Source organism: Colobus angolensis, unplaced genomic scaffold (genome assembly GCF_000951035.1).
Source record: "Colobus angolensis palliatus isolate OR3802 unplaced genomic scaffold, Cang.pa_1.0 Scaffold10, whole genome shotgun sequence".
In the NCBI taxonomy this organism is placed as follows: domain Eukaryota; kingdom Metazoa; phylum Chordata; class Mammalia; order Primates; family Cercopithecidae; genus Colobus; species Colobus angolensis.
The window spans coordinates 23,270,658-23,285,160 of NW_012110919.1; the positions used below are offsets into that span (position 1 = coordinate 23,270,658).

Genomic DNA, 14,503 nt, shown 5'->3' on the forward strand with positions numbered 1-14,503 from the left:
TGTAATCCCAGCTACTCGGGAGGCTGAGGCAGGAGAATGGTGTGAACCTGGGAGGCAGAGCTTGCCATGAGCAGAGGTTCAAGACAAGAATCTGGGTGGCTGGGCGCAGTGGCTCACGCCTATAATCCCAACACTTTGGGAGGCCAAGGTGGGAGGATTGCTTGAGCTCAGGAGTTCGAAAACAACATGGATAACATAGTGAGACCCTCTCTCCACAAAAAATGGAAAATTAGCCAGGCGTGGTTGCATGCCTATAGTCCCAGCTACTCAGGAGGCTGAGGTGGGAGGACCACTTGAGCCTGGGAGGTTGAGGCTGCAGTGAGCCGTGATTGCACCACTGCACCCCAGCCTGGGTGACAGAAAAAGACTCTTAAAAAAAAAAAGAATCTGGACAAATATGGGCTTTTTAATTTTTTTCCTGAAATGGAGTCTCGCTCTGTCACCCAGGCTGGAGGCAGTGGTGTGATCATGGCTCACTGCAGCCTCAACGTCCCAGCCTCAAGCAAGTGATCCTTCCATCTCAGCCTTCTAAGTAGCTGGGACTACAGACGCATGCTACCACACTTCGCTAATTTTTCATTTTTTGTGGAGATGGAGGTCTCACTATGTTACTCAGGTTGGTCTCAAATTCCTGAGCTCAAGCAATTCTCACACCTTGGCCTTCGAAAGTGCTGGGACTACAGGTGTGAGCCACTGTGCCAGGCCAAATGTCTGCTTTTGACCAGTGAGCCTGGCCACCCCTCCCCAGCCCTGTTGTGAGCCTTGCTCCAGGCTTTGCTTGGCAGCTCGGTATTCTTTATGGTCTGAGACTCTGGCCCAGAGTGACCACAGATGTCTCACTGGAGTTCTAGGCCAGGGCCAGAACATGCAGGGATGCTGGGGCCAAAGGGTCCCCCAAGGAAGGCAGGCAGAGAGACAGATGTCTTTGCCTTCATGTCACCTGTAGCCTTTGCCCCAGCACTGGCAAGGTGACCATGGACTCTGCCAGGATACTGGTTTACCAAGCCCGAAGGGGACAGCTTTCTGGGAGATGTCTTCTCTGTACTCCCCAAGACCATCGCCCAGTGCCTGGAAAGCAGAGAGTGAACTCTGGCACTTTATTTATGTATTTATTTTTATTTTTGTTTTTTGAGACAGAGTTTCACTCTTGTTGCCGAGGCTGTAGTGCAATGGCATGATCTTGGCTCACTGCAACCTCTACCTCCCAGGTTCACGCGATTCTCCTACCTCAGCCTCCCGAGTAGCTGGGACTACAGGCGCCTGCCACCACGCCTGGCTAATTTTTTTTATTTTTAGTAGAGATGGGATTTCACCGGGTTGGCCAGATTGGTCTCAGACTCCGGACCTAAGGTGATCCACCCACCCCAGCCTCCCAAAGTGCTGGGATTATAGACATGAGCACCGTGCACAGCCTTGTACTTTAACAGGTGATTAGGTAATAGGTAAAGATCCTTCCTCTGAGCGAATGGAGGGGCTTTAGCTCTCTGACATTGGCCTCATGGGGAAGGCAGTCTTTCGCCCAGATGTGGCTTGGTTGGGTGATGGCCTGGTCTGAATTACATTATAGAGGCAGAACTGAGGGCGTCTTGGGACCCGCCCTCCTCCCTGACCCTGTTTTTTATCACTTCCTTTCTGGTTCACCAGTAACTCTGGCCACCTTTGCTTTTTCTCAAATCTACCAGACTTATTCCTGCCCTGGGGCCTTTGCACTTGCTATTCCACAGCCCGGACTGCTGGTCCTCCGGCTCTTCCTGTGGACCCCCCCTTTTCATCATTCAGGACTCGGTCAAATGCCTGCTCCTCAGGGCGGTCTGCCCCTACCACCACGGCTGGAGTTCTCTACCCCCTACCTTAGTCACCTTCTCTGGATCCTCTTCTTCCCTTTGCCTTCATCTGTACAGTCTGAGGTGGTCTTCTGTGTTTGATTGCCTCTTTATTTTCTGGGCACCATGAGAGCATGGTCTTTGTTGGCTTTTGGCTCTACTGTGTCCTCAGCCCTAGAACTGTGCCTGGCCCATCGCAGGTGTTCATTAAGTATTTGCTGAGTAAGTGAAAGAATAATCTAAGGCTGGGCATGGTGACTCACACCTGTAATCCCAGGACCTTGGGAGGCTGAGGAGGGAGTATCACTTGAGTCCAGCCTGGGGAACATAGAGGGACCTCGTCTCTACAAGAAATACAAAAATTAGCCAGGCATAGTGGCATGTGCCTGTGATCCCAGCTACTCAGGAGGCTGAGGCGAGAGGATCGCTTGAGCTTGGGAGGAAGAGGCAGAGGCTATAGGGAGCCGTGATCGCGCCACTGTACTCCAGCCTGGGCAACAGAGTGAGACCCTGCCTCAAAAAAAAAAAAAAAAAAAAAACAATAAAAAGAATAATCTAGTTTAGTTCTCACAATGAATTTATGTGGGAGTGGAATAGAATGAAGATGTTTGCAAATTGTTTGCCATTCCTTCTAGGAAGAAGGGGAGGCTGTCTCCTCAACCTGGGACTCTGGACTGAGCCTGTGACTCACTTTGATCAACCGAATTTGGTGGCAGAAATGAGGCCAGGTGACTTCTGAAGCTAGATCTTAGGAAGCCGTTCAGCTTCCACCTGGGTCTCTAGGAACACTGTCTCAGGGGAAACCAGCTGCCATATGGGAATTCGGACTAGCTTGAGCCAGCCATGCAGTCAGGAAGCCCAAGCAGCCATGTGGTGCCAGAGCAGTGAGTGCAGAAGCCATCTTGCACATCCAGCCTCAGAGTTGGATAACTATGGCCCCAGCTGCCCTCACACTGTAGCCACACAAGGGAACTCTGCCCAGATGAGCCCAACCAGGGGACCCTACTGTGGGAGATAAGAAATCACTTTAAGCCACCAAGTTTTAGGGTGCTGTGTTACACAGCAATGGATAACTAGAACAAGTAGGAATATTCTCTTCATTTTTTCAAAGAAACCAAGGCACTGAAAAGTCAAATGACTCCAGATCACTTGGCGGAGTAGGCATTCTGGCCTAGATTGTCTACAAGGCCTGTGCTTTTCATTTCTAGGCTACACCACTCTGAAATTAATTCATATTTGCTTCTTCTTGTTTTGTTTTTTGTTTTTCCCTTACAATACTGGTAGTCACTATTATTAGGTTGAGAGCTGGTCCTGAGAACTTCTTTCCTTCTCACTGTAGATCTTCATAAACAATGAATGGCACAATGCCGTCAGCAGGAAAACATTCCCCACGGTCAATCCGTCCACTGGAGAGGTCATCTGTCAGGTAGCTGAAGGGGACAAGGTGAGAACTGGTGACTTATCTTGGGGGAGGGATGGATTCGTTTTCTATTTTGTATGTTTTTGTGTGCTAAAAGCTTCACCATTTATGTGTATTACTTTCACAAGTAACAGATACCAATGAAAAATTCCAAGTAAATTAATCAATAGAAACTTCCCTGCAGACAATGGTGTTGATTCACTTAGTGTAGAACTACAGACTTGAAAGTGAATTTGGCAAATATCTAATACAGTGTCTCCTTTCCAGACCTGGAAGTTGAAGGTCAGATGGAAACCTTGTTGGGTAGAATTAGGGTCTCCTAAGATCTAGCTCCTGTGGAGGTTTGAATTGTATAGACTGTAGGAACCAATAGAAACTGATAATATTATGTTTACAATTTTTAAATTAGACTCTTAGTAAAAATATTTTGTGTTTTTGGCCGGGCGCAGTGGCTCAGGCCTGTAATCCCAGCACTTTGGGAGGCCGAGACGGGCGGATCACGAGGTTAGGAGATCGAGACCATCCTGGCTAACACAGTGAAACCCCGTCTCTACTAAAAAATACAAAAAAACTAGCCAGGCCAGGTGGCGGGCACCTGTAGTCCCAGCTACTTGGGAGGCTGAGGCAGGAGAATGGTGTAAACCCGGGAGGCAGAGCTTGCAGTGAGCTGAGGTCCGGCCACTGCACTCCAGCCTGAGCGACAGAGCGAGACTCTGTCTCAAAAATAAATAAATAAATAAATAAAAATAAGAAAATACAGGCCGGGCACGGTGGCTCACACCTGTCCCAGCACTTTGGGAGGCTGAGGCAGGTGGATCATGAGGTCAGGAGTTTGAGACCAGCCTGACCAACATGGTGAAACCCTGTCTCTACTAAAAATATAAAAATTAGCTGGGCGCGATGGCGTCTGCCTGTAATGCCAGCTACTCATGAGGCTGAGGTAGGCGAATTGCTTGAACCCGGGAGGCGGAGGTTGCAGTGAGCCGAAATTGCGCCACTACACTCTAGCCTGTGTGACAGAGCGAGGCTTTGTCTCAAAAAAAAAAAAAAAAGAAAGAAAGAAAATACAGCAATTGTCCGGATTCTCATTCCCACCAGGACTTCATGAAAGGAGGGGAAGATTGTGCTATTCAACCCCGTTGCTGAAGTCTGGTGCTGGTCAGGGCTCTGCCGGGCTAGGAGCATTGTTTACGGGGCAGGTTTTCTATTCAGTGATGTGCTGATGACCCTCTGGATGTGTTTGTATTCAGAGTTGGTTATTACTGAGAAGGCCTGAGTTTTCCAGGAAGGCTTGAGTTTTCCTGTGTTTTCCAGGAAGATGTGGACAAGGCAGTGAAGGCCGCCCGGGCCGCCTTCCAACTGGGCTCACCTTGGCGTCGCATGGACGCATCACACAGGGGCCGGCTGCTGAACCGCCTGGCTGATCTGATCGAGCGGGACCGGACCTACCTGGCGGTGAGTCCTCAGCCTTTCTCCCCCTCAGATACCACGTGGCGAATGGGCTCGCAGCATCCTGTGAACAGCCAGGAACCAAGCATCCTGTGAACAGCCAGGGGCCACACATCAGACATGGGACTGGTGGGAATGGCATAGGATGGACACCTTTGGGGGGCACCTCTGTACTAACCAGAGGAGGCTTTCAGTGTCTCCTTTGTTTTTTTGTTTTGTTTTGCTCTCTTGAGATGGAATCTCGCTCTGTCTCCCAGGCTGGAGTACAGTGGCGACATCTTGGCTCACTGCAACCTCCACTTCCTGGGTTCAAGTGATTCTTCTGCCTCAGCCTCCAAAGTAGCTGGGATTACAGGCGCAAGACACCACGCCCAGCTGATTTGTGTATTTTTAGTAGAGACAGGGTTTCACCATGTTGGCCAGGCTGGTCTCCAACTCCTGGGCTCAAGTGATCCACCTGCCTCAGCCTCCCAAAGTGCTGGGATTACAGGCATGAACCACTACACCCAGCCTTAGTGTCTCCTTTGATGTGGTGGGTTTGGCTAAGCAAGAAGGATCTGAGGGAGGGGAGAAGAGCTGTATCAGGGAGGCCTTCCCAGGAGAGAGACCCCTAGGAATGGACACCTCTCCCTGGGCTCCTCCATGATGGGCATTCTCCCTGGCTGCAAGAAGAGAAGAAACCAGGAGGCAATCTCCTCCCAGCCACAGTTGATTCTGCACACAGAAGCCAGAGCGAACCTTCCAGAAGGCAGATTATATATGGCACTCCACTCTGATGCCCTGCATGGCGTGCGATGTCCTTAGGATAAAATCCTCAACATGGTCTGTAAGACCCAGCCTTCAACATGGTGAGATCCTGTCTCTACAAAAAGTTAAAAAACTAGCTGGGTATGGTGGCATATGCCTGTAGTCCTAGCTACTTGGGAGGCTGAGGCAGGAGGATTGGTTGAGCCCAGGAGTTTCAGGCTGCAGTGAACTGTGGTGGCACCACTGCAATTTAGCCTGGGCAACAGAGTGAGATCCTGTCTTAAAAAAAAAAAAAAAATGACCCAGCCTGTTCTAGTTCCATCATCTGAGTCATGCTGCACTGCAGTCCTCATATTCCCATGTGCTCCCGAGCCTGGGCTGCCATGCATGATAGCTAAGCCTCTTTGAGCATCAGCACTTGCACCTGCCTGGGATGCTCTTTGCCCTGCTGCCATCTGTACCATCCCCTTTGCCCAGTTGCCCCATACATATCATTCAGGTTCTAGCCTAAAGGGCTCATCTCTAGCTGATATTTCTGGACAGGGCTGGGCAGCCTGGCTCTCTGCTTTCTACTTTTTAGCAGTCTTTTTTTCTTTTTTTTCGAGATGGAGTCTCACTCTTCACCTAGGCTGGAGTGCAGTGGCACAATCTCGGCTCACTGCAACCTCTACCTCCCGAGTTCAAGCAATTCTCCTGCTTCAGCCTCCCAGTAGCTGGGATTACAGGTGTGCACCACCATGCCCAGCTAATTTTGTATTTTCGATAAAGTCAGGATTTCACTGTGTTGGCCAGGCTGGTCTTGAACACCTGACCTCAGGTGATTGACCCACCTTGGCCTCCCAAAGTGCTGGGATTATAGGTGCGAGTCACTGTGTCCGTCCTCTAGCACTCTTAACACATGTGACTGAGGACTTGTGTCATTATGCACAGTCTCTTTGCTCTATAAGCTCCACTCTGGTCTCTGTCCCAGCACCGGGATATGGCAGAGAACAGAAGCTAAAAGAGTGTGTTATGTGAAATCACTGAGTGAGAAGTCGGTGCCTCATCCTGCCTGGCCCCCTTCCTCCCTCTCTCTGCCTTTGGAGAGACCGTGGCAATAGTCCAGAGATGCCAGTGACATTTGGCAGCACAAAGGGGACTCTCACCCTGGGCTTGCACCAGCCCTTCTCAGTCCCAGCCTTGGCTCCCTCTGTCAGCCCTTTATTTTCCTCTCATTCATGCACCCACGTCTCTGCTGACCTTGTTTTCTTCTCAGGCCTTGGAGACTCTGGACAATGGCAAACCCTATGTCATCTCCTACCTGGTGGATTTGGACATGGTCCTCAAATGTCTCCGGTATGGGCTCAGCTTTCCTGTTCTTTGTTCTGGCAGCGGAAAGGGGGAGGCAACATTGTTAGGAGGTAAAAATTAAATTACAAAAATTCAAAAGGGACAGGGTGCAGTATCTCATGCCTATAATCCCAGCACTTTGGGAGGCTGAGCCAGGCGGATTACGTGAGGTCAAGAGTTTGAGACCAGCCTGGCCAACATGATGAAACCCCATCTCTACTAAAAATACAAAAATTTGCTGGGCATGGTGGCGCACACCTGTAATACCAGCTACTCAGGAGGCTAAGGTAGAAGAATCTCTTGATCCCTGGAAGTGGAGGTCACAGTGAGCCAAGATCATGCCACTGCACGCCAGCCTAGGTGACAGAGTAAGACTGTGTCTCAAAAACAAAAACAAAAACGAAAAACAAATAAATTACAAAAATCCAAAAGGATCACAGCTGTGAGAGAAGCCTACTCCATTTAGACTCCAGCTCGTGGGAAAATCCTTCAGTATCACAAATTGTGACTTAGACATAAATGCTTTCTTTTGTTCTTGAGTCACTCTTGGTACTTTCTCTGTTACTTGGAACTTGTCTATTTTATTGAGGTTATCTAATTTGTTGGTGTACAATTGTTCACAGTATTCTTATAATCCTTTTTATCTCTGTAAGATCTGTAGTGATGTCTCCATTTTCAGTTTTACTTATTTGGGTCTTCCTTCTGTTTCTTAGCCTAGCTATAGGTTTGTCCATTTTGTGAATGTTTTCAAAGAACCAAACTTTTGGTTTTGTTTATTTTATTGTTTTTCTATTCAAGAAAATATTCTCTTTTGTCTATCTCTGTTTCAGTATTTATTGTTTCCTTCCTTTTACTAGCTCTGGGTTTAGTTTAATCAAAAATGTTTCATTGATTCATTATTATTTTTTTTGAAACGGAGTCTCGCTCTGTCACCCAGACTAGAGTGCAGTGGCACCATCTTGGCTCACTGCAACTTCTGCCTCCCGGGTTCAAGCGATTCTCTGCCTCAGCCTCCGGAGGTGCTGGGATCACAGGAGCCTGCCACCACGCCCGGCTAATTTTTTGTATTTTTCATAGATGCGGGGGTTTCACCACCTTGGCCAGGCTGGTCTCAAACTTCTGACCTCGTGATCCGCTCACCTTGGCCTCCCAAAGTGCTGGGAATACAGGTGTGAGCCACCGTGCCTGGCAATACCTTGTTTCTTAAAAAAAAGAAAGAAGGTCGGGGATGGTGACTCACACCTGTAATCCCAGCACTTTGGGAGGCCGAGGTGGGTGGATCATGAGGTCAGGAGTTTGAGACCAGCCTGGCCAAGGTGGTGAAGCCCCATCTTTATTAAAAATACAAAAAATTAGCCAGGCATGGTGGCGGGCACCTATAATCCCAGCTACTCGGGAGGCTGAGGTAGAGAATCGCTTGAACCCACAAGGCGGAGGTTGCAAAGGTTGCAATGAGCCGAGATCGCACCACTGCACTCCAGCCTGGGTGACAGAGCGAGACTCCTTCTCAAAAAAAAAAAAAAAAAAAGAAAGAAAGAAAGAAAAAAATTCTAATTCCTGGGCATGAGCCCCAGTGAGTGAGATTAGTATATTGGAAGTAGACTCTTGGGATCTGGTTTTTTTACAAGAACCCCAGGTGATTCAGAGGCTTAGGGGTTAGCTACCTAGAGTAGATTATCATGACCTTAGCAGTCACTTGTCTTTCTCTGAATAAGCCAAAAGCAAGGGCAGTTATCAGAAAGACTCAGCTGGACCAGTTTGAGTCTTCTCTTTCTGCCAGGGTTTGCAGGGGTCCCTGACAATCATTGATTAGAGCTTGAATGTTTCTTTTTTTAAAGGTATTATGCCGGCTGGGCTGATAAGTACCACGGGAAAACCATTCCCATTGACGGAGACTTCTTCAGCTACACCCGCCATGAACCTGTGGGGGTGTGCGGGCAGATCATTCCGGTGAGTCCAGCCTCCCTGGAGTTTCTTCAGGGTGCCCTGAGATTTGGCAGTCTTCCAGGCTCTTTGCAGAGGTTCTGGGGGTGGTGTTGGAAGGCAGCCTGGGTGGCAGGTAAGAAGATGGGCTCTGACAAAGCCAATCCGGTTTGAGTCTGAGCCCTGCCACTCGTGAATTCTGTAACCTTGGGCAAGTCACTTATCCCCCAAGCCTCAGTTTCCCCATCTGAAAAGTGGAAATGAACACAGTGCCTGTCTTAGGGAAGTAATTAGGTCTTAGCATGGTGTCATGGATGTAAAAGCACAAATAAGTATGAGTCTCTGTCATCCTCATGCACTACCTCCCTTGTCCATCCATCTTAAAACCACGATGGACGGAGTTAGGGGAAGACACACAGGGTGCAGAGAACTTGGTGCTGCTTCTGTCCTCTGGGGGTGCCACCTTCCGCTACCCAGTGTAGTTCTCTGAGGAAGCTTGGATTTCGAGGGCTGCTGCTGTTTGTTGCAGTGGAATTTCCCGCTCCTGATGCAAGCATGGAAGCTGGGCCCAGCCTTGGCGACTGGAAACGTGGTTGTGATGAAGGTAGCTGAGCAGACGCCCCTCACTGCCCTCTATGTGGCCAACCTGATCAAGGAGGTGCGTGGCTTGTCCTGGTCTTAACCTCTAAATGCCCTTGTTGAGGCTTGTTCTAAAGAGTTCTGAGGAGGGTCTCAGGGGTCCCTAAACAGGGGGTGTGTTTTTGGAGCCCCCATCATCATGTGAACCAGAGTGGCTCCCTCTTACCTCTTTTCCACATTGGTCTTCACTGCAAGATCCCCTTTGAAGAATTAAAAATATTGCTCCAGGCCGGGCTTGGTGGCTCACGCCTGTAATCCCAGCACTTTGGGAGGCCAAAGCAGAGGATTGCTTGAGCCCAGGAGTCTGAGACCAGCCTGGGCAACATAGCAAGACCCGGTCTCTACAAAAAATTAAAAATCAGCTGGGTGTGGTAGCACGCACCTGTAGTCCCAACTACTTGGGAGGTTAAGGCAGGAGGATCACTTGAGCCCAGGAGTTGGAGGCTGCAGTGAGCTGTGATCACACCACTGCACTCCAGCCTGGGTGCCAGAGAGAGACTCTGTCTCAAAAAACAAGCAAAAACCCACTATTGTTCTAAGTGAATGCTGTCAGGGGAGGGGCAAAGACACAGGGAACCCCAGCGAACAGGCTCCTTCTCCGTCCCATTTAGAATTACCATGTAGTGCCCCATAAAACTAGCTTCTGCCCATGTGTGTCCCTTGGCAGACTGTCCCACCTTCTCTGAGAAAGGATGTGTCTTCCCCTGGTTGAGCCTTTTGGAACAGGAGGGTGACTCCCAATGTCCCCTGGTTATTTGCTCACAGGCCGGCTTTCCCCCTGGTGTGGTCAACATTGTTCCTGGATTTGGCCCCACGGCCGGGGCCGCCATCGCCTCCCATGAGGATGTGGACAAAGTGGCATTCACAGGCTCCACCGAGGTAGGGTGACCCTGGCCTCAAGCTTGCAACCTCCTTGGCCCAAGCTCCCCCGTCCTCAGTGGACAACATGCTCAAGGTGAGCTCCCGGGTGTCAAGTGGAGGCCTCTTCCTCCAGGACTTACCTGTGCAGAGCTCAGGCAAGGACCCTGTAGGTACCAGGAGGGGTGGGCAGGGTTGAGCCCTTTGTGGTCTGGTTGCCACACTAGCTGCCCTTGGGAGGGGCCAGTGTCCCATGTGGACTAAGGAGGCCAGGCCTGGCCAGGCTCCACATAGCACAGAGCTGACCGCTTGCCCCAAATCAAAGCACCTTGGCCAGGTCAGACTCCTTGACCAGGACTGCCATTGTGGTTAAAAATTAGCCTTATGTGGTGGGTGTGTGCATGTGGTCCCAGCTACTCGGAAGGCCAAGGCAGGAGGGTTGGTCGAGGCTGCAGTGAGCTGAGATCACGCCACTGCACTCCAGCCTGGGTGACAGAGCAAAACCCTGTCCAAAAGAAAAAAAAAAGTGAATGTCTATTTGGTGAAATTCTCTAGGTCTCTCTTGGTCCAGTTGCTCGCTCAAGCCGTGGGGACCTCTGTTCTGTGTCTACAGAGTACTGGGCTCTTTCTCCCCGCACTGAGAGCTCTTTCCTGTCTCTCTGTCCCCACAGATTGGCCGCCTCATCCAGGTTGCTGCCGGGAGCAGCAATCTCAAGAGAGTGACCCTGGAGCTAGGGGGGAAGAGCCCCAACATCATCATGTCAGATGCCGACAGTGAGTTTCCAGCTGGAGGAGGCCTGGCCTTGAAGGCAGCCCTGGCCGCCTGTGTTGTGGGTCCAGCCGATCCTGTCGCCCCCACTGCCCAGTGGTGGTGGTTGCTGTCCCTCGGGCCTCAGGATAAGACGCCAGCGCAAGGCCCGTGTGGCCTGGCCTTGGCCTGTCCCCAGCCTCTCCCTGGCTGCTCTCTGCAGCATCAGGCTAGGCCACGCCCCTGCTATCTGACTCATCCACTTGCCGCCATCACGCCCTTTGTCCTGGTGGGCAGTGGGCTCCCAGATCACCCCTCTTCTCCCTCTGTCTGTCTCTGGCACTCAGCAGGCATCATCCCTGACAGTGGTGGAAACAGGCTTCGTTGGGCAAGTGGCCACAGGGGCCAGGGTCCTCCTCCTCTTCTCACTGTTGCCTTTCTGTCCCCTGACCACTTCCCGCAGTGGACTGGGCCGTGGAGCAGGCCCACTTCGCCCTGTTCTTCAACCAGGGCCAGTGCTGCTGTGCTGGCTCCCGGACCTTCGTGCAGGAGGACATCTATGATGAGTTTGTGGAGCGGAGCGTTGCCCGGGCCAAGTCTCGGGTGGTCGGGAACCCCTTTGACAGCAAGACCGAGCAGGGGCCGCAGGTGAGCCAGGCAGTGCAGCAGGGTCTGGGTGTCCAGAGCCAGCATGAAAAGCAGAGAGGGCATCAGGTTCAGATCAGTTGGGACTGGGTTCAGGTCTCAGCTCTGCCACACAGCAGCTATGTGCCCTTGGGAAGCTATGTTCCCTCCCTCAGCCTCCATTTCCCCATCCTAAGCCCTGCCCTGCCTCATTCATGGAGTGGCTATGATGTGGAAATTAATCCTGGGAAGCACTTTGTAAATTGCATATATGTAACAAATACCAGAAGTGCCTGCAAAAGGGAGTGTGTGTTTCCAAGACCTTGGTCATCAGTAGAAATGTATCCACCAGAAGATATACAGCCCTGCGAAACTTGGTGTCTGAGAGTCATGATATAACTAGTGTAGGGACCTTATTTCACTTCATGTTTTGAGCTGTTTGATTTTATTTATTTATTGATTTACCTATTTATATTTTAGAGACAAGGTCTCTCTTTGTTGCCCAGGCTGGAGTGTAGTGGTGCAATCATACCTTACCTCAGCCTTGAACTCCTGGGCTCAAGCAGTCCTCCTGCCTTGGCCTCTCAAAGTGCTGGGATTACAGACATGAACCACCGCGCCTGGCCTGGATTTTACTTTTGAGCACTTGTAGGTTTATAGCAAAATTGAGCTGAACATGCAGAGGGTGCCCACATGTTCCTTTGCACCTCTCTGGTCCCCCAGTTTCCCCTTTATTCACATCCTGCACAAGCGCGATTCATCTGTTAGTACCGATGAGCCAATACTGGTACTTTATTATTAACTTAAGTCTGTAGAGTACATTCGGGGTCACTTTTTTTTTCTTTTTTTTTGGAGACAGAGTCTTGTTCTGTCGCCCAGGCTACAGTGCAGTGGCGCGATCTTGGCTCATGCCTCCTGGGTTCAAGCAATTCTTGTGCCTCAGCCTCCTGAGTAGCTGGGACTACAGGTGCGCACCACCACGCCTGGCTAATTTTTTGTATTTTAGTAGAGACAGGGTTTCACCATTGCCCAGGCTGGTCTCGAACTCCTGAGCTCAGGCAATCTGCCCTTAGGCGCCCAGTCTTGGGGTCATTTTTTGTGTTGTACTTACTATGGGCCTAGACAAATGTATTATAATATGTATAATACCATCATTCTAGTATCATACAAATAGATTTGTGCCCTGAAACCTGCTGTCCTCCACCTATTCCCTCTCTTCCTCCCCTGAGCCCTGGCAGGCAACCACTGATTTTTATTTTATTTTATTTTTTTTTGAAACAGAGTCTCGCTCTGTCACCAGGCTGGAGTGCAGTGGCGCGATCTCAGCTCACTGCAACCTCTACCACCTGGGTTCAAGTGATTCTCCTGCCCCAGCCTCCTGAGTAGCTGGGACTTACAGGTGCATGCCACCTTGCCCAGGTAATTTTTGTATTTTTAGTAGAGACAGGGTTTCACTGTGTTAGCCAGGATGGTCTCAATCTCCTGTCCTGGTGATCCACTCACCTCGGCCTCCCAAAGTGCTGGGATTACAGGCATGAGCCATTGTGCCTGGCCGATCCTTTTATTGTCTCTATAGTTTTGCCTTCTCCAGATTGTCTTACCCAAATCATACAGTAGGCAGCCTTCTCAGACTGGCTTTTTTCTTTTAGCAATTTGCATTTCTGGTTCCTCATTGGGGAGCCACAGCCATGTCTGAGGATGGACTGGCCTTGCCATGGGACAGGGTTATGTGCCCAACATTCCCCTCTGTGATTTTTTTTTAGAGACAGGGTCTTGTTTTGTTGCCCAGGCTGGCATGCAGTGGTGTGATCATGGCTCACTGCAGCCTCAACCTCCTGGCCTCAAGTGATCCTCCTGCTTCAGCCTCCCAAGTAGCTGGGACTACAGGCACACGTCACCACACCTGGCTGATATTCATATTTTTTGTAGAGACGAGGTCTTGCTATGTTACCCAGGCTGATCTTGAATTGCTGGGCTCAAGCGATCCTCCCACCTCAGCCTCCCAAAGTCCTGGGATTGCAGGTGTGAGCCACCGTGCCTGGCCTCCAACATCTCTATCTTTCATAGCTTTATTGAGATATAATTCATGTACTGTGAAATGTACCATTTTAGTGTACGATTCAGTGATTTTTAGTAGATTTACAACATTGTGCAACTATCACCACTAATTCTACAATATTGTCATCACCTCCCCAAAATATCCTGTACCCATTAGCAGTCACTCCCCATTCCTTCCCCCACCAGGCCCAGGCAACCACCAATCTATGTTCTGCCTATAGATTGATCTATTGTGGACGTTTTATACAAATGGAATCCTACACTACATGGTTCTTTGTGTCTGGCTTCTTTCACGTAGCATATTTTCTTTTTTTTTTTTTTTTGGAGATGGAGTCTAGCTCTGTCGCCCAGGCTGGAGTGCAGTGGCGCGATCTCGGCTCACTGCAAGCTCCGCCTCCCGGGTTTACGCCATTCTCCTGCCTCAGCCTCCCGAGTAGCTGGGACTACAGGCGCCTGCCATCTCGCCCAGCTAGTTTTTTGTATTTTTTTTAGTAGAGACGGGGTTTCACCATGTAGCTCAGGATGGTCTCGATCTCCTGACCTTGTGATCCACCCGTCTCGGCCTCCCAAAGTGCTGGGATTACAGGCTTGAGCCACCGTGCCTGGCCTCACGTAGCATATTTTCAAGGTTCATCCATGTTGTAACAAGAATGTAACGAAACATAAAAGGCCAAGTAATATTCCATTGTGTGGATAGTGGATAGACCACATTTTGATTTTTCCATTCATCTGTTGACAGACACTTGGTTGTTTCCACCTTTTGGTTACTGTGAATAGTGCAGCTAGGAACATTAACATTTCTTTCTTTCTTTTTTTTTTTTTTTTTTTTGAGACGGAGTCTCGCTCTGTCACCGGGGCTGGAGTGCAGTGGCCGGATCTCAGCTC

At 50.0% G+C, this 14,503-nt stretch overlaps 1 protein-coding gene across 3 annotated transcripts in view; it reads left to right on the top strand.

The window, feature by feature from the left end:
• The window catches only part of ALDH2 (aldehyde dehydrogenase 2 family (mitochondrial)), a 53,330-nt gene that overhangs the window by 10,553 nt on the left and 28,274 nt on the right, over positions 1-14,503 (top strand). For 2 of the 3 annotated variants that reach the window (XM_011936643.1, XM_011936635.1), the window contains 8 exons: positions 3,163-3,267; positions 4,558-4,698; positions 6,695-6,774; positions 8,607-8,718; positions 9,221-9,349; positions 10,096-10,209; positions 10,860-10,962; positions 11,400-11,584. In XM_011936643.1, coding sequence (XP_011792033.1) covers positions 3,163-3,267; positions 4,558-4,698; positions 6,695-6,774; positions 8,607-8,718; positions 9,221-9,349; positions 10,096-10,209; positions 10,860-10,962; positions 11,400-11,584 — 969 coding nt within the window. The remainder of the gene's footprint in view (positions 1-3,162; positions 3,268-4,557; positions 4,699-6,694; positions 6,775-8,606; positions 8,719-9,220; positions 9,350-10,095; positions 10,210-10,859; positions 10,963-11,399; positions 11,585-14,503) is intronic. The other variant, XM_011936651.1, reaches the window with a different exon arrangement.